This window comes from Aspergillus sydowii (genome assembly GCF_001890705.1).
Source record: "Aspergillus sydowii CBS 593.65 unplaced genomic scaffold ASPSYscaffold_2, whole genome shotgun sequence".
Classification (NCBI taxonomy): Eukaryota; Fungi; Ascomycota; class Eurotiomycetes; order Eurotiales; family Aspergillaceae; genus Aspergillus; species Aspergillus sydowii.
In genome coordinates, this window is record NW_024467860.1 from 398,525 (window position 1) to 421,886 (window position 23,362).

Consider the following 23,362-nt stretch of genomic DNA (forward strand, 5'->3'; position numbering starts at 1 on the left):
AAAGAAAATGCTGGCGCTTTTTTTGAGCTCTCCACTGCCGAAGTCTCGGTCGAGAGCTTTCTCCATGTCATCCATCGCGGATAATGCCAAACTGCCGCGCCCACTTGTATGCAAAATATCCGCTCCTCAACGTCCGCTTCGCCGAGTGCCTTATTTATATTTAAACCTTCTTTTAAACCATTTGTTGACTTTCAAAGCAGTCTCTCAGAAATTTAGTCTAGGCAAATCACAATGTCCGTTCCATATCCCTTCAAGTTCACGACCCCCAACCAGCCAACATCTTCCAGCAATGGCGAGACAGTACCTCTTACCATTACACTCGAAAATGTCCGCGGCCGAATCCCTTCTGCACAAGCGTCGCGTCTTCGCACAATGATGTTGGAAGCACACAGCGATCGCAGCAAGATCGTCGCTCACGCCTGTTCCTACGACGGACTGTCCTCGAGACTCGTCGAAGAATCCGGTTTCCCCATCGTGTTCCTGGCCGGATATGCGGTAGCCAGCAGCTTCGGATTACCGGATACAGGGTATATTGCCATGGAGGATCTTTGCAAGAAAATCCAAGAGGTGGTGCGCCAGGTAGATATTCCTGTTATGGCGGATGGCGATACCGGGTACGGGAGTCCCATGAATGTCAAGAGGACGGTGGAGTCATTCGCTGCTGCAGGCGCTGCAGGTGTGATGATTGAGGATCAGACTTGGCCTAAACGTGAGTGACCCTGCCAATGCCAGAATACAATGCACGTTGCTAATTCGATGCTGTAGGATGCGGTCATACCAAAGGCAAGTCTGTTGTTCCCCGCGGTGAAGCCTACGCGCGTATCCAGGCTGCTGTCGACGCCCGTAACGAGGGACAGGATATATTCATTCTCGCCCGTACGGATGCCCTAATTCATGGCTGGGACGAGGCAATGACTCGTGCCAAGGAGTTTAAAAGGATTGGTGTTGATGCTGTCTTTGTTGAGGCGCTGCCAGACAGAGAGTCTATGCAACGATGTGTCCAAGAGCTTGGAATTCCTACCTTCGCTAATATTATTGAGGGTGGGAAGACAGAGAACCTCTCTGCAAAGGATCTAGCTGCGCTTGGTTTCTGCTCCGTTGCTTACCCGTGGACGCTTGTCGCGGCGAAGCTGAAGAGTATTCGAGAAACACTGGACGCACTGAAGAAGAGCATGACCGAGGGCCCACCGCCGATGATCTTAAGCTATGCGGAGGTATGCAAAGGGGTGGGATTTAATAAGTACTGGGTAAGTTATTGCTTCTCTCTTGCTTGGGGCTTGCTGTTAATTGTTTTGTTTCTAGGATCGAGAGACCCGCTACGAATTCAACCAAGATGGCTTGGTCAACCCGCCCAAGTGAGCATGCACTCAAATATGTGGCTGACGATATATGTATGTTTATACGGAGTATTCGATACTGAACTAGATTGAGGCTACATTTATCTCAATTATAAACAAGCGTTGAAAATTGCAATAATTGTAGGTTTATAGGGCTAGGAACGAACGATGATGTCATTTTAGGTTATATATATAAAGGATAAGATGCAAAGGTAGACCAAATGCCAGCATACTATGCTGCCCCTCACCAGAGGCTATAACTAAGTCTGCCCGACAGCACATATACCGTACCCTCCCGATCTAGTCCATCGGCGTAGTGCCTGACATGGCCTTTTCGATGAAGCCAATCCAAATGATGGCTTCCCTCCACCGCGAGGAACGGTATAGGCTCACAAGGCTGCGTTAGACGCTAATATTTCAACTAGTACAAATCATAACATCTCCCGTACCTCCAGAAATATTAACATGATCACATATAGGGGGACATGATATACCATGTAAAACGGGAAGTAGTGGATGACGTCAGGGCGTTGTCGCCTTCCATCCAATCTCCTCCGGAGTAGAGGAGAATTCCTATGATTCACCAACGCCACCAACCGCATGGCAAACAAGAATCCCATGGATCTCGATCCCGATGACATCTCAAGATGGCGTCAACGGTGATCCCTCCACTTCTTGGCACCTGAAGGGTGTCTATCACTGTGCATTAAATCATCCCAAGATTGGGGATATATAATTCGGTTAATGCTGCTGATTTATCTCTCTTCAACACAATTTATTTTACTATTCAACGACATACGGAGTACTCCAAAGTTTAGTACTCAGATAGGGAACAACTTTATCTGACTTCTCGAGTTGACTATACCCGAAACTTGCTACAACTACCTATACACTACAACAATGAACCCTTTCGCCCACTCCCAAGATCAATCCACAGGTCAAGCGCAGGCCCCAGACCGCGCCGGAGCCCCATCCACACCCTCTCACACCGAGGAACAAAAGCGCCACTTCTACGAGAATCTCCCTGCCTCGGAGAAGGAGAACAAGAGCTACGCGGAATGGGTCAAGGAAGCCTACAACGAACAATACGAGAAGTGGATGCCGTGGCTCGAAGACCAGTATCTGAAGTGGTTTGGAAAAGGCGAGAATAAGGCTTCTTACTCTACTAAGGGTATAAACTCTCCGTTCCGTCCTACCTCTGCCTGCCGCTCCCACTAATTGTCATGTTTAAAACATCTGCTGACGTATTGGGTTCCCGATGTAGATACCCTCTCCCAGACAAAAGTCACAGGAAGCGACAAGATTGATCAGATCCAAGACGATGCCAATAATCTCGTTGGTAACCAGGTCGGGGATAAAGGGCTCCTTGCACCTGTTGGGAACCTCACGTCCAATGAGGGTGTTAACCGCGCTGAGAGAGGAGGGAAGGATGAGAGTGGCTCCTATGGGGGTGCACTATCTGGTGTTACAGACCAAGTTGTTGAAGGTGGAAAGGGTGTTGCGTCAACTGTTCAATCTGGAGCGCAGAATGTTGGAAGTTCAATTGGGAATGTTTTGGGAGGTAGCAGTAAGTAGGGATAGGCTGGTGGAGGGGATGGTGAATTGATTGATACCTGGATTCGAATTCTTATGTCTTGTGTATTAAAATTAGCACTATATTGATATAATTTGATGTACATGTATGTTGCTATATGGGGCGTTTCCGGACCTAATCTTAATAGTATAACAGAAAACTGAAGATCCTTATGGTCCGCCAAGCATAGCATTGAAACACTTCATGATATACCTACCGTAAGATAACCCTTTACTCTGAGTCGTGTTTTAGGATGTCAAATATGCAGGTACTGTCGAAGTGACCAAAGTGTATATAAGTAATAAGCTTTGGCCTCCTAGGGCGATTTGAACTAGCACCGGTGTCACCTGTGTAGATTCAGGTCAAATGATATGATCATGGGCAATTTCTGAATGTGGTTCGACCGTTAAAACGATGGTAGATAGAGTTCAACAAAGTATCGGTTTGTGGAATAGCTCGCGTGATACAGCTCGAGTACTTTAGTCTGTGTCTCAGTCTCCTATATGCAGTTTAACAGGCACCTAGAGCCAGTGCTCGTTAAAACTGAGTATACTAGTTACAAGTGCCTCCAGATTAGGGCTCAAGCATTGTCCATTTACGTAGCCCTATCGTGTTCGGAAGTTCACCGTTATTGACCGTTATTATCCGAGTGCCCCGAAAGTATTATGGATAGACTATACCTAGGTAGCCTACTTGTACTCCCATATGGGATCTTGTAGTTGACATTTGTCCGTAGAGCAACATCCTTATTTGATGCAGAAGCATCCTCGCAATGTTTTGCCGATAAGAGCTGCCCTATGACCACGACGACTCTCCGAGACCGTTGAGTGTGATAGGATAAATCGACGATTAGGCAGAAGAGATTAATGCATACTACGGAAAAGCCGGCGCAGTTGAACCTTCTACTCCGTATCTGGACGGCTAACTCCGCAGCTGAGTGATTAGAACAGAGCCATGAATGGCTTGCACGACTGGAAACTATGGCGGTTAGCATATGAAGACATGTGCAATAATCGCACTACCATCTTGTGTTGGTGTCGGTAAAGCACTTGCAACCACATGCATCGTCGCTTAAAGCCCATGCAGAATATTTGAATTGGGTTGGACAAGATTTAGGCAGCAAGGGGGATACATTTAGTTCCTTGTTTCATCAGACGATTCAAGGCTGCGGCATTTATCGACCTCTCGGTCAAAAGGTGGAATTCAACTATTGAAGCCGAATTATTGCGAGATGGCTGAGCTCGACTGAAGGCCGAGTGGTCCTGATCCGGAGAAGTGCACTAACGGCACAGCCTCTTGAGGCTAAGATGGGCTGGGGAAGCGGGAGGGAGTTTGTGACGACTATGCGCTTCTGGAAATTCTTGAGAAAGATTCCCCGTCGAGTTCCTTGAACATGACGAAGGGGAGACTGGGCCCTTTGGGATGCCGCGTCCTGAGCAACGTGTCAGTGTTGACGATCATGGCGGTGATGAGTCAAAGAGCACAAATAACCAAGGCTGTGATTGATTGAAAGCGGGAGACAGGGAGGGAATCGGCCGATGTTGGAGTTGAGACCAGATGAAGTTGTTGGAAGCTTTGAGCCAGCAGGTTGACCACGTTTTGTAATGATTGGTAGACGTGGCTGAAGGGGTCATGTGGTGTGGGGATGGAAGAGATGAGATCCCTCCTGGAATGTCGTCCTTCTGCGACCATCCGAGGTCACCCGCGGCTCTCAGCTATTTCCCAGGACAGGAAGGAGAGACACGACTTGTCTCAGGAGAAGCAGGACTGGGAATGGTATTGCATCGTGCATTCTGGTCCTTCACGGATGGGATCGGCGTCCATATCCCTCTTGCGTGGCTTTGGGATCCCAGGGATCGGCCCGGAATCGATATGTAGCACCGTATGAATAACGGATATAGATTCATTGGATCATATTGAATGACGCGCTGAATTCCTTGTCCTCCGTATCCAATCCCTAGGTTCTCGCTTTGCGGTTGCACAGCGTGCCAAGTTCCAGAGGCCCGACAGAAGTTCCGCGTGCAATTAAAGGGATGAAGACCTGTCCAGTGGGAGTGTAGGCCGCCGGATATAAGAAAGCAATAGTAAGGGGGGATTATTGTTGACAATGACCAGATGTGTCGACGTGCGTATCAAAGTTGGTGAGATTGGTTTGGAGATAGCTTCCACTGCGGTTGTCTTGACCGAAGCATTCGCAGCAGGATCGAACCTGATTGGCCTGCATTTCCAACTGCTTGGTCGTTCGGGGATTCATACCCTGACTTCATCCAGGTCTCGTTCCACTTCATTCCGGGGAGAGACACGACCTGAAACACCAATTTTGTGCTGTTAATCCCTCACCAGGATCTGGAGGTGAATCCGCGGTCCGGGAGGCGTGCTCGGGGCAGGACCGTCTTCGCTGAAGGAGTTCCCAGCAGTCGAGAACCACAGGTTCGGGTTGCAAGAATTGCTTTTTCCTTGCACTCCACAGGAGCACTGGGCATGCGTGAAGCTGGCGGGCTGCCCTCCTGAGTCGAACAGTGGGAAAGCGGTGACGAGGATCCGCATCACTTCTTCCCCGGGTTGGCCAGCTGCTTTTCCTTCTCTCCCAAACTAACACCCTTGGAAGGCGCTAGACTCCCCCTCAAGCCCGCCGTGCTTGTTCCATCATAATACCTTAATCGATTCACGGCAATCTATCCCTATTTGAGGCGACTTCTCGATTCTCACCTGTAAGCTTGTCCTGCCCTGGAACGTGGCGGATGTTCCTTGATCTTCTCGATTGCTCCTAACGCCGTGACGCCAGATCCCTCTTGAGCTTTCCTTTTTCCGCCTTATCCAACTGAAACACCAACCACAATCCTTCTTCCTCCACGCTCTTCTTCCTGTTGGGTTCCTCTAATCCCTGTTCTGACCGTGCACTCCCGACCAATGTCCTCCCCATGTCAAGGCCTCCATCTGCATCTGAGAACGCCCCCTCGACTCCTCCGGTGACACCTGCTGCCTCTGCCCAACATGATTGCTCTGGACGCCCGGGCTCTCTTCACGGCAAGCAGCGGCGTCGGGACCAACTCGCCCATCTTGATCCCCAACAAGCTCCCTCCCCATCCCGCGCAGAATCCCCCACGGCTCGCCAGTGGGCTAACGCGCCGCACACCTCAAGTCTAAAAAGGGTTTCAACCGCTCCCCCGGACAATCGTGCAGGCCTGCCCTATACTGGTTACAACAGCCCCCAGTTATCTGAGAGGGACAGCATCTTCGCAACACATTACCTACCTTCCGATAACGAAGCCTCCAATTCACCGCAACTCCCCCCCGTCGAAGTTGCCCATCATGACGCTCCGGCAAAGCTGATCACCTCATTTGAAAATGCATCATCCTCACCTTTTACCCCCAAGGTCCTCTCCTACAACCGTCGCGTCAACGACGCCCACATGGAAGTTGACGTACATAGAACCAATCCATTACGCTCCGCGCCGCTCCTTCCTTCCCAACCTCCTTTCTCGTTGAACCCGGAAGATTCAGCCGTGACATTGGACGACGAGCTTGATATCTCCACTGGGGGACAACAGCGTCACGCCTGGGGTGATTTCCCGCTATATCGTCAGTCATCTTTGCATGGCGTAGGTGCGGGTGCTGTTGCACAGACGCGCCGTCGTGGTCTTTACCCATCAGCTCCTATCGATAATCCCTCAGGACAGCAATTGATGGTCTCTTCTTCCGATCACAAACTCACAGGTGCCAGTCCAGGGGCTGGCTCCCAACAAAAACAAGGACGTCCCTCGTGGGATACAGCGCAGGATTCCAAACTTGAACGAAGCTCTAGCCGCAGTCGTCGAGCGAGAGTGGATAACTCGATCGAGGCCAACATCGCCAATGCAGAGCCTGCAACCCATGTCCGCAGTCGTAAGTCAAGTCATTATCTGGGTTTGTTCAAGGAGAACACCGCTACGTCCCCAGATCGCAAGCGGCGAGATGACCGTGCTGGAAGGCACGACGAAGCCATTGACTCAAATGACAAGGAGCAACAAGGGTTATATGCGGACGCGCGGCATTCCCGCGCCGACCATCACGAATTAACAATTCCTGAGCAATCGGAAGTTCAAGTTACGCAGGGCTTGTCGCAGCTTTCACTTGCTAATGCCCCACTGATCAAGCCAACCACAGGTGATGGGCCTCACGACAATTATACGGCTGAAGAAGTTACTCCTCAGTTTGAAATTAGAACGTTACCTCGGAACCTTCTTGAAGAAATTCGAAATTTTCACCTTACTCTCGGAGGGGCGCGAGGGAACTCGTTCTCCAGAAGTATCCCTACTCAGTATTCAGAACAGGGCAGAGGCTTTTTGCATCCCCCGTCTCCCTTGTCAGATACAGACCAGGAACAACGTGTTAGCTCAGCTCCGCTCGGCGAGGAAGATGAACAAATATCCTCTGCAGTATACTTTCCACATGAGCGTGTGACAGTTTCCGATGAGGTCGATACAGTACAATCTTTTGAAGAGAGTCCACATGGTTTGCAGCCATATGAAGAATCGACGGCGGCGAGTAGCCACGTTCTATTGCCAGAGGGAGATACTGCTCTCGATGAGCCTGAAACTAATCATGTGGATATTACTCTTCGATCTAAAAATGACAGTAGAATCCTGCACGGCGATCTTCAGGACAGGAAGACTCCAATAGAAGAGCTAAATGAGAAGTCTATTGATTCCATGTTCCAGCACAACATTGAGTATGCAACTGAAGATTCCGAAACACTCTCTGCAGATGACAGCGGGATGTCTGCGCGGGATGAGGAATCTAGCGTGACCGATGAGGCTGAGCTCACACCAACGGCTACCCCCACGCAGCGCTCGCGTATCCCTCGGCCCCGACACATAAAAGGTGAAGTAACGCCGGTCGGAGCCGTGGAGTTGAAACCATATCGGCATCAGGTGGGCGGGCATACGACGGTATTTCGCTTCTCCAGGCGTGCTGTATGTAAACAGCTCAACAACAGAGAGAATGAGTTCTATGAGCGTATCGAGCGCAGGCATCCCGAGATGTTAATGTTCCTTCCCAGGTAAGTAATGGAAATTCCATGGCCCTATAGTCAGATGCTAACTATCGTTCTAGGTATATCGGCGTTCTGAACGTGACGTTCTCAAAAAAGCGACCCAAGAGGTCTTCAGAGAACCAGACAGGACAGTCTGATGTTGAGTATGCTGCAGATAATCCGCACAGGAAAAGTGGGCAAATTTCGGGAAGCTATTCACATCAAGTGTCGGAGCCTGTGGAAAAAGAACGCATCTTTAGCCGAAGTCAAGTTACTGGAATAGTTCCTGAGGTCATACTAGAGAATAACCGTCATATCATCCCTGTTGATCTATTCTACGGTCATAAAAGGCCTCGCACGGCCGACGCTGCTGTGCCTGGCATGCAACCATATCCGCATGAGCCTGGAATAGTTGGAAACGGACAAAATCATCAAAACAGCCATTTGGATGAAAGACTCTCTCCTCCACCGCCGGTGAAGAAAACCTGGGGCGCCACAACCGTCAACCGAAAACTTCAAGAGCAGGTTCTTCGTGAAGTATTTAGCCCACCCGCAATCCACCATCACCGACGCCATGCTCGGGGGCTTCTCAACTTACCGAGGACAACCTCTGATGGCCACCGCCGAGGCAGCAACCTCTCGGAGAGTCTAACCTCTAGTCAGCCCCGCAGTGCGGAACGAATAGGAACACTCCGATCACCGGCCATTGACATTGTGAAGAAAAACGGCGATGATCGGGGACTCTCATCATCTGCCTCCACAGCGCTTGAGGCCAGTCAAAAGCGTCTTGATTCAGTAAGGTCGAATGAAGAGGTGCCGCAACGCTCTAGCTCGGTATCGCGTTCTCGAACAGTCCGGCGCCGTCACTCGGGAAGTGGCCTACAACGGCGTGGAACGATGGATTCTGATAAGAGTGGGGGCGAGCTTCTCTTCTTTGAAGATGAGGGATATGGTGGAGATAAAGAGGATGAGATCTTCTCAATGGAAAGTGATGCGCCGGTCTCTTCGAGGGGCTCTGATGAAACATTGCTGTCAAGTTCGAGTCCGACCAAAAGGAATGATGCGGTTGTTCAAAATAGATGGAATTCTGACCCTCATATCCCCGACCCTTCTAAAAAGTTCGTCTTCCCTAATTTTGGAGGTGATACAAGTACGCAACCCCCGGCAAACCCAAAGGAAGCGCAGACAAAGAAAGACGACCGAGTGCAATTTTTCCTGCTCCTTGAAGATTTGACTGCGGGGATGAACAAGCCTTGCGTGCTGGATCTCAAGATGGGCACTCGCCAGTATGGTGTGGAAGCCAATGACAAGAAAAGGAAATCCCAGAGGCGCAAGTGTCAGAGTACAACGTCCCAGCAACTGGGTGTTCGACTATGCGGCATGCAAACCTGGAATGTGAAGAAACAAGAGTACACCTTTGAGGACAAATACTTCGGCCGTGACCTGAAATCGGGACGAGAATTCCAGGATGCTTTAACTCGTTTCCTCTACGATGGGATTAGTTACCTTAGTGTCGCCAAGAAAATTCCAGTTATCCTCGACAAGTTGGCGAAGCTAGAGAACATGATCCGGAAACTTAAGCGGTATCGCCTCTATGCGAGCAGCCTCTTGATTCTCTATGACGGTGAGCAGAATCCCTCACCGAAGAACCCTCAAGTGGAGGGGAATTCGAGTAAGAATATACGAAGCCAGCTGCAACGTCGACAATCTGATGATGGGCATAACAATTTTGACGTTTCATTAAAGATTGTTGATTTTGCGAACTGTATCACGGGCGAGGATGGACTTTCTCCAGATGTGCCATGTCCCCCTCAGCACCCTGACGATATTGACCGTGGATATCTTCGGGGACTTCGTACTTTGAGGATGTATTTCCAACGGATCATGATGGAAGTCAACCAAGATGAATATATCGAGAGAGGCGAAGGCGAGGGCATTTCCCTCAACCCTCATCAATCCAACGAACACCACATGTCCGACCGATATTGGGATGAGAATGTCATGGATCAAGATCCCGGGGAAGTCAGCTTCTAGGTGCAGTTTCTTTCCCTTAACTGTGGTCTATCAGCTGGAATTTTCTTCGGCCAAGTGTTATTTTTATACGTCTACTTCTACTTCCACCCCTTACTAATTCTTTTTATTTTGTTTTTCTTTTTGATTGCTTCGTCCCCCACCGTACCTCGTTTGTCCTGTGAGTTGGAGTTGACGGATTTACATCTTTGTCTTGATTCAAGCAAAGTAAATCCAGCATGGATCAGTGAGTGTGGCGTCAGCATTGCATGCATGGAAATGGCTTAGGTGGTTCTGCTGTTTTTCTTTTTTCCCTTTGCTTCCTTTACAGTTATTCTCGGTTTTGAGGTTCATGATATCGAAAAGCATTGTACCAACCGGGGTGGAGATATGATGTCTCTTACGGTGACGACGATTGATGACTGATCATGGCACATTTATTTTCCTTGGAGGTCTTCAAGTCTGTGCCTGGCGCATGGGTCGGAGTCGCTCCACGGTTTTCTTTCCATTCTGGTCTCCTGCACTTTCTTCGGACAGCCTGTTTTAGAATATACCATCCGGGAACTTGTTCGATTCCTGGGCCTCGCTTGTCATTTGAGGACGCCATTAGTTTATTTGTTTGTATCATAAATCAGTAATCAGTTTTCCAGCCTGTCTCCACATCTTTCCTTCGTGTTACGATGTAGTGCCATTAATATTATGTTTTTATAGTTTGGAGATGCGGAGTTGATAAGCAGTGATCACGTGCATCGGCGATAAGCCGCCTATCTCGTGCGGAGCCACGACGTCAGCCCAAGTCTCTCCTCATCCCTGCCTACTCCGTACCCTGTTTGTGATGACGGTCGGGTAAGTGTACACCGTTTGTGCTTTTCTGAATTTTCGATGGTTTTGTGGGAGTGTTATACCTGGGTAATACGCGATATTCTCGCGGCTGGTGAACATGGCAGGTACAAATGGCCAGGCACAGCCGGTCATCGATAAGCGCGACTTCGACAGGAATCGTCAGTCAGCCTCTCCACATGAACCTAGCGCCCAAGATCGCGATTCCTTGCTTGGCTCACGCCCGGACTCGAGTCTTTCTATGAACAATCGGTTTAGCGACAACAATGATGGCCTCCTGAATGACGTGGTCGAGGAAATAGTGGAAAGGGACCGACGGAAGATAGCAAGGAAGGTCGTCCGCATAGGCAGTTTCGTTTGGGGAGTCGTTACTTGGTAGGCTGATTCCCTCTATGCACCATCCCTCGCCCCAGAAGCTCTCCTACTTACAAATTTGGCCTCGAATTAGTCTCGGTGCAGGGAGCATTACAGCATTCTCGCTGTACGGACCGTTGCTGTTGACTCGTTTACATTATACCCAGCTACGGGTGAATGAGGTCTCCATTGCAGCAGGTGTATCAATGTATCTCCCAGTGTCTCTGGCGGGGTATCTTTGCGATCGTTATACGCCATCTCCATTGACTCTATTCGCGGGGATTACTTTCGGCTTCGGTTACCTACTTGCGGCTTCTGTGTACAAGAGTGGACCACCCCCGGATGCTGGCGGTTCGGGATATCCATTCTGGGTAATGTTAGTGGCATTTGTCGCTATTGGAGTGGCTACGTGCAGTATGTATTTGGCTGCGGTGACAACATGTGCAAAGAACTTTGGCAGGGGTAAACACAGGGGCATCATCCTTGCTGTTCCCATTGCAGCATTCGGCCTAAGTGGAATGTGGCAGAGTCAGGTTGGAACTTACCTCCTATGCGAACGCCTGGGAGATGGGAGCTGCGGTGACGTCGACGTCTACAAATACTTTGTCTTTCTCGCGATCCTTCTTGTAACCATTGGAATCATTGGTACTTTTGCACTCCGGATCGTGGATGAAGAAGAGGAGCAATACATTGACGAGGCGGTCGAAGAGTTGGAGCGAAGCGGCTTGTTAACAGAAAGTGAATTCTTCCGACCACGCAGCGAAGTGAGCGCTGCGTACGGAACCTTCTCCGAGAATGCCGAGAACAATGGTTCTCACGACAACCAATCCGTTACCTTGTCAGAAGAAATGCGGGAGGCCGCAAGACGTGAGAAGGAGAGAGAAGAGGAGGAGCGCAGAAAGAAGAATTGGTTGTTGAATTATGAAACGAGGACTTTCCTTGCGGATCACACTATGTGGTGGCTTGCGCTGGGATTCTTTTTGGTTACTGGCCCAGGCGAAGCCTATCTTAATAACGTGTGTAAACCCTCTTGCCAGCCCTGCAATTGACCTATACTCCTGCTAACGCAGCCCAGCTGGGAACAATTGTACAAACCCTGAATTCAGACTCAACGGCCTTTATCGACGAACACCCCGCCGGACTGCCCTCTACACACGTCACAATAATAGCGCTTACTTCCACCATAGCCCGACTTTTGACTGGCTCACTCTCTGACCTATTTGCCCCCACCACCAACAACTACCATCTCACTGCGGATCAGGAAACGGCAAGCACAGAACAGAGCACGAGCACGACCAAACACCATCCTACGCTCTCACGAATTGCGTTCCTTATTCCATCGGCACTTCTCCTCTCCCTAGGCTTTCTCCTCCTCTCGTCCCCATTTCCGACTAGCCACCCAGAGCTCTCTCACCTAACCACTGCTCTCGTCGGTCTCGGCTATGGAAGCGCATTCTCCCTAGTCCCGATCATTATCTCCGTAGTTTGGGGCGTCGAGAACTTTGGCACAAACTGGGGTATCGTCGCCATGTTCCCTGCCGCGGGTGCGGCAATGTGGGGTGTCATTTACTCACGCGGATATCAAGATGCCGCAGATCGTTCGCCCACGGACAACGGCCAGTGCCAGGGTTGGAGATGTTTCGGTTTCTGGTCCATAGGGTGTACGGTTAGTGTCTGGGTTGCAATTGCAGCCTGGTTGGTAGCTTGGGGGTCATGGCGGCGGAGGGGGGTTGTTGTCTGACATCTGCATATATACATCTAAACACGTTATTCGGCGTTTTGGTGTAGTTACATTTGCATTTGTGCTTTTTATATACTGCTATATGCGTTGGGTCTGCATAAGCGGGTGCCGGATTGTTATTCAACTAGAACAGGCATATACTTGACTCGATATATACATCACGCAAGCAATGACTACATATCTATCACTATTTCGGGTCACCAGTTCATCCAAAAGTTGCTTCCCGGTTTTTATCGTATTTGTACTCCAAACGGCCGCTGACAGGTCGCTACCATCTGGGAAACCCCTAGCCTAGTATAGCATGAATTTTTCGGGTTATAAATATAGACTTTTGCCCTTATCAAGCGCCGAGTGCCGGCTCATAAACCTCCAATTCTCAGAAGACTTTACTGAATACAAGCCCTTTTCCATACCCTGCCCCTGACTCCAAAAAGTAGCCCTAACTAACAAACCCAAGTCTTTATTAGTGCTTTCTTTTTTAATATAGATTGTGGATCACGGGCCTCGGGAACTCGGGAAGGCGCAACTCACTGGCGTTGCCTATTGCACCTTCCTTAAAATCATATTCCTACATGGGACCCACGGGATATATGAATAGGAAGGTGCCCGCGCTACTATTAGGGTCCCTGGACTGGAAGGACCGATCAACTACCTTGCCTAATCAGGCAGGTCCGGGCCGAGCACAGCTGCACTTGCCCAGTTACCCTAGATGTCCATTGCACCTGTTGCCCTAAATATACTAGAGGATATGGTGATGGTAAGAACAGGAAGGTGCGACTACCATACTTGGAGAGCACGGTTGGGTGGGGAGATTCGGTTTAGTTTAGGGTTATACAGCCCAGTCCCTAGGCCTAGGCAACCTGGTTTCACTCCACCCATTACCAGTAATTTACAATTTCAAAAGTTTGTGAAGGTATATTGAGAATACTCGTAGATGAAATATTCGGTGATTAGCATGTACAATATGCGAGGTATAACCCTCCAAAAGAGGTATGCTCTGATATCCAGGCAGTCAGGCCGTGATTCGTGACAGATGACAAACTGCAAATAATCAAATGCTAACACAACATCCCAGTAGGTCTGTACACTAAGACCGCAAAAGGACCCAAAGAGCAAAAGGTCATGCCAATAGTAATGCTCCAAATACTGTAGCGCCGACCAATCGACTACCAAATACCAGTACCCAACCAACGCCAATGTCGATCCAAACGCCAAACCCCGGATTTTGATGCCAACCTCAAATGTCCGTGGACTGCGGATCCATTCCCATGAACACTTTGTACAGGCGCCGACTTGCCGCAGGACCGATACGGGAATCTGTAACAGCGCCATTCTTGTTTGCTGATTTCTATACATGGATGGGTTAGATAAGAACATTCTCAAGAGTTACAGAATAGGAGAGAAATACCTTGACATCTTCCAGCATTCCCGGCCCAGACCTCCGCATGCCCCTTACCAAATCGACAACGGTGGGGTGCTGATGGGCGACTCCGTACGCCATCGACGCTGTAACTCGACTGACCTCTTGGAGCATACGAATGTAGGAATCAAATGCATCCTCTCCAGGTTTGACCTGTCCACTTTCCATGCAGAAGGCAGAATCGTTATCCTCCATGCGTTCACGGCGGTAAGGGATGGTTGAAATGTGTTCGGTGAAGATCTTGATCCATTCGGCAGTCTCTGGCGGCGCGGCAGTTTGATGGATGAGACAGTTGTGCGTGACTTGGAGGTTGAGAAGCGCATCTTCGATCGTATCATCGTCGATTGGTGGGATCGAGTCTGATTTGTTTGGTTTCTTGCGGCGCGATGGAGCGGATGTTGATGCTGTTGTTGACGACCCTTGGGCTTCCTCGAGATTGCGGCGGAACTCGGCTTGATACGCTCTGTTTCGCGCGTTCGCACTCTTGCGCATCCATGCTGTGAGGCCCTCGATGAGATAGATCACTGTGCAGCGTGGATGAGCGTTTTTCAGGCGGAGTACGTGCGCCTCTAGGTCACTTGACGTGTTAGGGGTGTTAGGGTCAAGAGACGACGCCGCCATGTCGACGAACTCCTGTGCCGTTAAGAAGCATAGAACATGTTCTTCTTCTTGAATACGGAGTTCGCATGGCTCCCAGTACCTGAGGGCCTTGTTGTATGTGGCCTTCATCTTTCGCCGCCATTTGATGAGATTTCGGAATGGACTGTCGAAGAAGGAATGTTCCACCCCAAGGGCCCGCATATACTCTAGTGCCTGGTTGCCGACACCGGTTTCCTTAAATGAGGAAGAGAGGTCGATTATCATCTCTGGTGTGGAGTTCTTTTTTTCGACCTTGAGTTTGTTCACATCTGCTATTTCAGCAGCTAACTGTTTGTCTTTCGCCTTCTCATCCTTCATCTTCTGCTTCCGCTCCTTTTCCAGGTGCTTTTCGCGCTCACGCTGTGCTTTGGAGGCCTCTCGCTCCCTTGCCTTTGCCTCTTTGTCCGCAGTCGCCGATTTAGTTGTCGTAGCCTTCTTTAGCCTGCGGCCACCCCGAGGCTCAGGCAGTTCATCAGGATCAAGCCGTTCTTCGCTAGCACCCCGACCTCTACGCGATTCCTGTTTTGTACGTGCCCTAGCCTCAGAAGCATCGTCCCCTGCATGTTTTTTAAGACTTGCTAGTAGACTTGCTGTTCTACCAGATAATTCCGAGTGCAACCTCGGCACCGTAACCTCCGTCTCTTGAATATTAAATATCTCGCTAGGGTCCGGCATGTTGAACGGGTCACTGGATTGATTAATGTCGTCCTCCCAAGGATGTTTGCGCCCCTGCGGACCACCGCCACCGAAAGCAGTTCCATTGTCACTATCATCGTCAATCTGTATTTCCCTCGACTTCGTAGTGGTTCGTGAGTTGTTCCTTTTCTCCGGAGACGCATTCCGTCGAGCCGGCTCCGGGGCAGAAGACGTGAAAACAATCGGATCGGAGTCTAGCGTGAAGGTCGGTGGCTTAGACGGCGCATTCGAAGGTCCATCTGAAGAGGGCACAATCTCATCGGAGAAAACAAAATGACTCCGGTTCCGCGGGGGCAGTAAATTGTCATTGCCACGAGGTGACTTGTTCGTTGTGTCGATCTCCGGGGTTAACCGTCTCCGTTTAGGTGGGTTATCAAGGTCGTCTGCATCATCGTTCCCAAATTGCGCAAGGTCAAGGTCAATGTCGTCCGACAAGAGCGGGATCGAGGGTGCGTCGGCGGGTGCAGGGGGGCTAGAGCGAAATCGTCTGATGGATGAAGGCTCACGCGGGTTTATGGGAGCCGGGGGTGTCGATGAAATGAGGTTGATTACCTCTGGCGGCATCGTGCTGGCTCACTTCGGATCAAGGAGGGGCGAGTGTAGCGATAACAATACCAGACAGTAGCGATAGATGGGAGATTCACGTGTCGCGTCTTCCTCCTTCGCGAAATCACGTGCGGCACCGTAGACTTTCCTCTTTCGTCCAAAATTCCTATTGAGGAAACGAGTCAACTTTGCCCCGCCGGAAGAAAGATAGACGTTGTAAAGCGACTTAGCTGCGTTGCCCTTTGCCTGGAGATACTATTAATAGTCAGTGCTATTATCATGACCTCAGCATTCTGCTTGCGGGCCCGGCTTCGTCAATGTTTTGACTGGCGTTCCTCGCCCCCTCCGTCCAGCGTCTGGACTTCCCTCTTCTTGATTCAACCCAAAGGTTCGAGGAAGCACTGCCATGGTATTTACCAGATAAGCTTTACCGTGTAAAATATACCAATCCAGGTATCAAGTTACTGGTAAATTGAATTACGGTGGATATTCGACCATTTGTCTGCAGGGACTTACGCTATGCTTCGTTACTGCATAATCAAGCAATGACGCGAGAAACCCACACTCTATATTCTGGGCAGCATGCTTATATCACATTGAAAGAATCCAAGCATAACATGGCAGAAGGCCAGAGAGAGACTGAAACCTACTATCATCTGAGTTTCCACCGCATAGATGATTATGCTGGTGCAACGCTTATTCGCAAGATACTGGATAGCTTCCAGATTTCTACCGCAGAGGGCGGTCTCTAATGCCTTCTTTATCTTTCCTAGAATCAATGGTCAAATGAACGCTTCTAAATCTCCTTCTTGCGCCTGATTACCTCCATACGGAAGCTAGAATCGCTCGTACAGGTATATCTATCTACTTTACATATTTAGGGACTCCCTCTGAACAATATTCCCAGATATTCATGAGAAGGACATTACGATGACTATCAGACACTGCAATATTAACTACTTAAGGTTAAGGCTACGGTGGATATCGCATGTCGACATCTTGGATTCTATATGGCCCAACCTTATTGCATCAATTCAAATATTCAAGGGTACCGTCTTCCCACCGTTGCGCGGTAGAATTCCCGCATTCTCAAACGAGCGGAACGTTTCAATCCAACTCTCGTAGGTGTCATCATACCGATTCCACCCAAACTTCCTCGCCTTAGTGACAGAGCTGACCGTAGGCCAGGCCTTGCCGATGGCCCAGTCAAAGAACCCCCACGTACCCCAGTTAAAGGCTTCGGGGTTGCCGCCGTGCTTCCGGCAGATTTCCTCCCACACGGGCTTCTTGTCAGCTGCCCACTCCCCCATTTTGAATTCGTTCTCGGTTTTAACTCCGGCTTCACCTGTTGCGCCGAATTTGGTTGTTTCTGGTACCTGAAAGTCACAATGGATTAGTTTATAGTGAACGGGTATTGTCAAGATAGATCTTCCCCTTCAATTGAGGGGAGGGCGATAAGGGTTATCCTACCTCTAAGCCGAAATAATTCCCAATCCTCGGGAAGAAGTACCGCCAGACAAATGTGTCTCCGTTCACATGGTTGAAGGCCTCATTCGCCGCCGCTGACGTCGTGGTAGCCCAAACACTTAGATCGGCAAGACTAGGTGCATATGAATTGTCGTCTGGGCAGGTATAGAAGAACTGATTCCCGGGAAATCGCGGAAACTCGCCCGTTTCTCGGCAGATGAGAAAATACAGCGCCAGAGTGAGAGCTTCGGACATTCCGTTGCCTGGAAATGGCGAACATGTTAGCTTAAACGACGCAGAAGTGGAGGGAGAACTGACCTCCTGGCGTGAACCCTATAATCGCATTCGGCCTGATAATGTTGTACGTCCAGTTTCTGTCCTTTTGCATCGCGAACATGAAGTCCTCCTGCGGGTAGTAGAAATTATCTCCGTTATCGTCATACCTCGGGTGCTCCTCACTGCATGGCTGCTTCACGGGGCCCAGATGCGCTCCGTAGTGCTGGGCTTTCTTAGCAAATACCGACGTGCAAGTTATAGCATGACAAAACTAACCTTTCCACCGGTTTGGAGACACACTCTTTGAAGAGTATTTCTTGCAACCTGATCAATTGCCGTAAGGAAATTCTCAAATAGGGGTACGTTCAAGACCTTCAAGCGTGCGAAATCGTCGGTATGCACATATGAGGCATAGTAAGCGTGTGTCACATCATGGCAATAAGGAGCCATTTTCGAGACGATTGTTTCGACAGGTTCGAGAAAGTCCAATGCGATGAACTCCACTCTCGGATCCTGCCAGTAACCCTTGAGGGGGCTGCGGGAGGTGATGATAATCTTCGACCTACACACGAAGTCAGACCAAATCGAAACCAGGTAAAAGGGTTTAAATTAGCCACCCTAAAAGCTATACTAGCAATATATATACCTACCATTCTGTCTTGGGAGTGCGGATTAAATGCTCCACGATGGCATTCCCGCTAATTCCGTTCGCACCGGTGACGAAGGCGACCTTGGGTTTGGTAGTGGACATCTTTTTTGGTGGAAGGTCGATAGCAAGTAATTTATGGAAGGTTGCTTCGTTCTTGTCGCGAGAATCCCCAGGGTGGACTCATATTTATGGTCCTGTTAATCATGATACTTGTCATGCATTACCCCTCACCCCTCCAAATACATCGGGATGCCGAGTCAGTTCATTTTCCGAGACGCCGAAATCGCAACGCCATTCCCGAGATCCCCGTGTAGTCTACATCAATACGGATATACCGGTCAAGACCTAATGCGTTCTGAGTTTTTGTTAGGGGTGGAATGCATCACGACATCGTCAACGAGCCACTATAGAATCCGGCGCCAAGAAGATCCTGGACTCATGAGCGAGATGAATCCACCACGTCCCTGTACTTTGGGGACAACAGAACGGTTGGCAGGGCTGTCCTCAGAGGTTGCGCAGTGACTTCAGGCTAGTACCCGTTCCACCCCCGCCCGTATTTCCCATGCGCCAGAAACGGCGGCTGTTGTCTTCACAAATCTCTCTAAGGTCGAGTGTCTTGTTGGTTTCGGACTCGGTCGCTCACTTATACTGCTAGGAGGAAGTGAGAATCCGTATTTTGAAAATTCGGCCCTGTGGACGAAAACCTACATCGCTGATAACTCGAGTACCTAGGTAGATAGCATAGGGAGGCGGGTAATATGAGAAGAGGAAAGGAAAGTGAGAGATGCGGTTCTGTTACGTCCAAGCATCAAAGGCGATGGTTTCCAGTGAACACATATAACTATCGTCACGTCAAACTACTTTCTAACGATGACAACCAACAATCCATCCATATCCTACGCCTCGTTTCTCGAACCATCCTTCCCATAGCAGAACTACAGATCTCGACACTTCCACAAGAGAAGGTAAGACGACACGCGGCTCATTGACATGGAACGAAGCAGTCGTAAACCCGGTACTACCTACAAGCAACAAAAAGCTACGAACGGTGCATCACTACTCGGTGCGCATAGGGCTAGGGGACGAGGTCTTTATGGACTTGCACCTGCTCTTTCCAATTCCTGTGTATTTACGAGGGCAGCTCCTTTACATTTCTCTATCTCGTGACTCTAGTGAGATGAGGGTGGGGGAGAGCAATATCCAGGTATGGACCGTTATACCGGATGTAGTGTCCGGTCGGTGTGGTGAATTACGGGCCACATACAGACTAAGTGACTAGAGCTATGCTGGGAGGACCGTAGCTATATTAGACACTTGGGTTAAAGAGAAAAGGGGAGATGTTTGCAGCTTCTGGCTGTATCAACTACACTTGTCTATAGTAGTAGCAGTAGCGGTAGATGTGTTTTATATTTCACCTGATATATATCAGTGCACCGTGCAGAAACGGCGATCACAGTTCGTTGAGTTTTCGGACAACGAACTCTGAACGTGCTCGAGCACGTCCTGGAGATCGCGTAGATGACCCCATAATGGGCCCGACTCGTGCTCACTGTTCACTGTTCAGCCTTCGGTGGACCGCTGGTCCAGAGCCCCATAAACACATGGGCAGACGATCTACATTCTACAAGATTTCGGCACAACAGCGGAGAAATAGTACAATAGACCGCATCTTTTGAGTTTCTGTTCGGGTAAAAGGACACTGTACTCTTGGAACCAGTCTACGATCCGCGACGCGCATTTGAGCGCAACACATCAGTTGGCCTTTTCCGCCGCGCGATCAACGGTGAAGTTGCATCTCTGACTCTGCAGTCTGCACTGAACACTGAAGTCTAAACGTCGAACTGCTGAAGAGGGTAAGAGACTAAGAGCAGAGGTTAGGTGCGACTCCACTTCTCTACAGTTCCGAGTTGGAAGCTAGACTCTGAAGGGAAACTCTGGTTAACTCGTGGGTAGACTGGCAGAGGGCGCTGAATAACGTTGATGGCAGTCGCACCGAAACCTAAGTTGATCTTTTACCACGATTCGAATTTCCTGTGTGGGTGAAGATCGGCCGCTGGGCCGCCGCGTGGAGGATGGCTACATTGGCTAGATTATGGAGTCAGCGACTCAGTAGTTTAGTGTCGGATGAGGGACCTTTGAATTTCGAGGCCTCGAGTTGCATATTTAAGCGGAATCTCGGCTGGATTTTCCACCAGAGAACAATCTTGGTTTACGAACGATTAAGGAGCGAACCTTCAGTGTTCAAAGTTCATAGGTGAAACGAGCATACACCAATATAGAAATCGTGAATTGAATTGGCCGATCGGTAAAGCCTGGCCCGAAGCAGTTGCACATGTGGCGCGCTGAGCCCTGACAGCTCTCTCCGTGATCTGGGATATTGCGATCGACTTTCGACTGTCTCGTGTAAGACTGGTCAAGGGCGCCTCGAGTCTCGGCGTTCAACGGTTTTCACAGACTCTCAGAGGAGGCGCTAGACCGTCCCTGGATGACGAATTCAGGTTTAAACTTGCTTGGTCTGGTCGAATTCTCTTTCCATGTTGTTCTATGGGTGGATTTTCTCGTCGGTTCTTCTCCAGAGGAAAATATCTCTTCTGAAGGACGAATGAGATATTCGGAGTATTATCACCGATGCAAAGATGAGCGACAGGTTTCCCCTTTTCGTATCTTGGTCAGCGATCGACACCCTGACCGTTCGTTCGCAAGGGGAGTGGGCAAGAAAATTTTCTATGCGCCTTCTGCAATTGGAAGTCGCAGGAAGACCATGCAGTGACGCAGGTATCTTCGGGGTCTATGTGGATTTTACTGCCCTTGTGAAATTCAAGGCGAAGGGTTTACTGGTTCAGCCCTCGTTCGATATCTTGGATGGACGGATCCCGCAAGATCTGGTGGACGGGCCAAGTATTAATATATCGAGTCAACGATGTGACCCAGACTCCAGTCGATGGGTTCACGTCTCACGATTGGAACGAGTGAAATTGCGAAAGCGGAAAGGCTGGCAACTGGCAAGCTGAGTGACACTGACGGGATGGGATTATGGAACTCGCGGGAACATCGATGAACCATGTTGGTCCAGGCTCCCAAGTCTTGTGGACTCGTGGTCCTTTGAAAGGCTCCACGGTCCTTTGAAAATGGCAGGATAATTGCTTCTGTGGAGGTCCACATCTTTAATTATTCTTGTTCAGTGAATCGATTGGCTCGTTGAAGGAATTGACCGCGATCTCACCGCTTGAATGGGCAAAGGGAAGTTCGGAGGAAGCAGGACGCTGCAGGAGGCGTCACTGAAATCTTGGTTCCTTTGTAGCTTGAGTCTACTGCANGGGGGGGGGTACCATGATTCAAAAATCCTGAATTCTCGTAAGCGTGGCACGATCCAGTCAAGCTTCGGGCGGCAGAGAGGAAGGGTAGAGGCCTGGGCGCGGGAGTTGGGCTGGGGAGGGAGCCCGGGGCAGGTCCTCATCTCGCTTGATCGTTTATTCGTAACACGCCGTCTTCCTGTCAGTTGGAGTTCTTTCCTTGTTCGTCGGCCGTGGGAAGAGCTTGAGTCGAGGGTTCGCGTCGACGGCGGATGAGTTTGTGAGAGAGGAAATTGGTGGTGTTTCACCTGGCTGGATCCGGTATAGACTGACTGTGATGCCGGACAGACTCCAGAGTACAGACAAGGGCGCTCGAACGTCAAGAGTTGCAGAAGATATTACAGTGTCGTTATACAGGCTTATCGCCATAACTATAACGATGCCCTTGTCGACGAATTATTGAGCCGCTGCGGATAATTGGCCCCTGACAGAGTTTATTCCAAGAATAGAAGAAAAGAGTGTGCCTTGGTTCCTGAGAATGGCCGTTTGGTTCCTCAACTTGCAATCCCAGGAACCGTGGGACGTTCCCGTTCAGGCCGCGCGGGAGTGAGCGATGGTTCAGGGGAGTGAACAAGAGGAAGCGCAGAGAAATATGCATAGTTATTTATGAACATGATTTTGCTACTTTTTCAAAGAACGCCCGTGAACCGATCGAGATATTAAAATAGGATCACCGTTGGCTCAAAGGCAGAGATAACGATATCCAGGACAATATCCGAGTCGAGGCGGTGCTTTGCTCCTGACATTGGACTGAGTTTAATTATCCTTAAATCGATGGGAAGGCTTTCCGTAGAATCCGAGGCAGTCATAAAATGGATGGCCTCCTCCGGAGACGCAACTGCAACTGGCAACTGCAAGAACGAAGCGCGAGACTAAGAGCGACAGGCCATTCGCTGCGGGTGAGTTAATTAACTTTAGTGGTTCAGGAGACCGTCCCAGAGTCCCTCAGGCCGATGGATCCCCAGACCTGTCAACACTCAACTTTCTTTCTCTGTTTCTGTCGCTCTCTCGCTCTCTCCTTTTCTTGAAAGCGCGCCCCTTTGCTCTCCTGGTCAGCCTCTTTCCTCCACGATATCGCTCCTGTGCGTATATCCTCCCCTCCCCCCTCTTCCATCCACACACAGGGTCCATGATCTCCGGTACACGGGCCCCCCGTACCCCCTAATCATTGGCCGGGCCTGTGCATCCCCAAGTTCTTTGCTTCCTTTCCTTTTTGCCCAAATCTCTGAGCTGTCGCAGATGCTGCGAAAAGTTTGAAAGTGACCCTGACCATTGACTTCTCCCACCAGGTAGTTCACCGACAACTACTCCGAGCTCGGCGGTGGTCTGATTCCTGCTCTGGAATAACCGGGAGATTTGTCCCCATCGCAAATCGTGTCGCAGGTCGCCCATTCTTGCGATTTTCACAGATTTCTTCCTAGCGCAGGCACCGTTTTATTGTTAAACG

The 23,362-nt window shown here is 49.8% G+C and overlaps 6 protein-coding genes across 6 annotated transcripts; 4 read left to right on the top strand and 2 right to left on the bottom strand.

Annotated features, from left to right (window-relative positions):
- Positions 1 to 125: 125 nt before the first annotated feature.
- On the top strand, positions 126 to 1,501 carry ASPSYDRAFT_170071 (isocitrate lyase/PEP mutase family protein). Its single transcript, XM_040843411.1, has 3 exons — positions 126 to 709; positions 766 to 1,247; positions 1,303 to 1,501. The coding sequence occupies exons 1-3, from the start codon at positions 232 to 234 to the stop codon at positions 1,357 to 1,359; spliced, it is 1,017 nt and encodes a 338-aa protein (XP_040705643.1). The 5' UTR covers positions 126 to 231; the 3' UTR covers positions 1,360 to 1,501.
- A 438-nt stretch (positions 1,502 to 1,939) lies between these two features.
- ASPSYDRAFT_40388 (uncharacterized protein) lies at positions 1,940 to 3,092 on the top strand. Its single transcript, XM_040846075.1, has 2 exons — positions 1,940 to 2,508; positions 2,602 to 3,092. The coding sequence occupies exons 1-2, from the start codon at positions 2,238 to 2,240 to the stop codon at positions 2,910 to 2,912; spliced, it is 582 nt and encodes a 193-aa protein (XP_040705644.1). The 5' UTR covers positions 1,940 to 2,237; the 3' UTR covers positions 2,913 to 3,092.
- A 2,739-nt stretch (positions 3,093 to 5,831) lies between these two features.
- ASPSYDRAFT_85538 (inositol polyphosphate kinase KCS1) lies at positions 5,832 to 9,958 on the top strand (the record flags this gene model as incomplete). Its single annotated transcript, XM_040851534.1, has 2 exons — positions 5,832 to 7,951; positions 8,005 to 9,958. 2 exons carry the CDS (start codon positions 5,832 to 5,834, stop codon positions 9,956 to 9,958), a joined length of 4,074 nt encoding a protein of 1,357 aa, XP_040705645.1.
- An 830-nt stretch (positions 9,959 to 10,788) lies between these two features.
- Positions 10,789 to 13,227, top strand: ASPSYDRAFT_75844 (MFS transporter). The gene is made up of 3 exons (XM_040850837.1): positions 10,789 to 11,149; positions 11,223 to 12,144; positions 12,204 to 13,227. Exons 1-3 carry the CDS (start codon positions 10,875 to 10,877, stop codon positions 12,867 to 12,869), a joined length of 1,863 nt encoding a protein of 620 aa, XP_040705646.1. The 5' UTR covers positions 10,789 to 10,874; the 3' UTR covers positions 12,870 to 13,227.
- A 545-nt stretch (positions 13,228 to 13,772) lies between these two features.
- Positions 13,773 to 16,336, bottom strand: ASPSYDRAFT_40391 (uncharacterized protein). Its single transcript, XM_040846076.1, has 2 exons — positions 14,278 to 16,336; positions 13,773 to 14,217 (listed from the first exon to the last, which is right to left on the bottom strand). Exons 1-2 carry the CDS (start codon positions 16,186 to 16,188, stop codon positions 14,107 to 14,109), a joined length of 2,022 nt encoding a protein of 673 aa, XP_040705647.1. The 5' UTR covers positions 16,189 to 16,336; the 3' UTR covers positions 13,773 to 14,106.
- A 741-nt stretch (positions 16,337 to 17,077) lies between these two features.
- ASPSYDRAFT_40394 (SDR family oxidoreductase) lies at positions 17,078 to 18,872 on the bottom strand. The gene is made up of 5 exons (XM_040846077.1): positions 18,564 to 18,872; positions 18,190 to 18,475; positions 17,956 to 18,136; positions 17,641 to 17,900; positions 17,078 to 17,546 (listed from the first exon to the last, which is right to left on the bottom strand). Exons 1-5 carry the CDS (start codon positions 18,662 to 18,664, stop codon positions 17,205 to 17,207), a joined length of 1,170 nt encoding a protein of 389 aa, XP_040705648.1. The 5' UTR covers positions 18,665 to 18,872; the 3' UTR covers positions 17,078 to 17,204.
- Between the last annotated feature and the right edge of the window lie 4,490 nt (positions 18,873 to 23,362).

What these genes read in the sequence shown, in the direction of transcription:
- ASPSYDRAFT_75844 (XM_040850837.1), top strand. Translation starts at nt 10,875, where the DNA reads ATGGCAGGTACAAATGGCCAGGCACAGCCGGTCATCGATAAGCGCGAC. An exon ending in GTTTGGGGAGTCGTTACTTG is followed by an intron (nt 11,150 to 11,222) that starts GTAGGCTGATTC and finishes GCCTCGAATTAG; the next exon opens with TCTCGGTGCAGGGAGCATTA. An exon ending in GCGAAGCCTATCTTAATAAC is followed by an intron (nt 12,145 to 12,203) that starts GTGTGTAAACCC and finishes AACGCAGCCCAG; the next exon opens with CTGGGAACAATTGTACAAAC.
- ASPSYDRAFT_40394 (XM_040846077.1), bottom strand. Translation starts at nt 18,664, where the DNA reads ATGTCCACTACCAAACCCAAGGTCGCCTTCGTCACCGGTGCGAACGGA. An exon ending in CGCACTCCCAAGACAGAATG is followed by an intron (nt 18,476 to 18,563) that starts GTAGGTATATAT and finishes CTTCGTGTGTAG; the next exon opens with GTCGAAGATTATCATCACCT. An exon ending in GTCTCCAAACCGGTGGAAAG is followed by an intron (nt 18,137 to 18,189) that starts GTTAGTTTTGTC and finishes AAGAAAGCCCAG; the next exon opens with CACTACGGAGCGCATCTGGG.
- ASPSYDRAFT_40388 (XM_040846075.1), top strand. Translation starts at nt 2,238, where the DNA reads ATGAACCCTTTCGCCCACTCCCAAGATCAATCCACAGGTCAAGCGCAG. An exon ending in GGCTTCTTACTCTACTAAGG is followed by an intron (nt 2,509 to 2,601) that starts GTATAAACTCTC and finishes TTCCCGATGTAG; the next exon opens with ATACCCTCTCCCAGACAAAA.
- ASPSYDRAFT_40391 (XM_040846076.1), bottom strand. Translation starts at nt 16,188, where the DNA reads ATGCCGCCAGAGGTAATCAACCTCATTTCATCGACACCCCCGGCTCCC. An exon ending in GAATGCTGGAAGATGTCAAG is followed by an intron (nt 14,218 to 14,277) that starts GTATTTCTCTCC and finishes ATCCATGTATAG; the next exon opens with AAATCAGCAAACAAGAATGG.
- ASPSYDRAFT_170071 (XM_040843411.1), top strand. Translation starts at nt 232, where the DNA reads ATGTCCGTTCCATATCCCTTCAAGTTCACGACCCCCAACCAGCCAACA. An exon ending in GGATCAGACTTGGCCTAAAC is followed by an intron (nt 710 to 765) that starts GTGAGTGACCCT and finishes TCGATGCTGTAG; the next exon opens with GATGCGGTCATACCAAAGGC. An exon ending in TGGGATTTAATAAGTACTGG is followed by an intron (nt 1,248 to 1,302) that starts GTAAGTTATTGC and finishes TTTTGTTTCTAG; the next exon opens with GATCGAGAGACCCGCTACGA.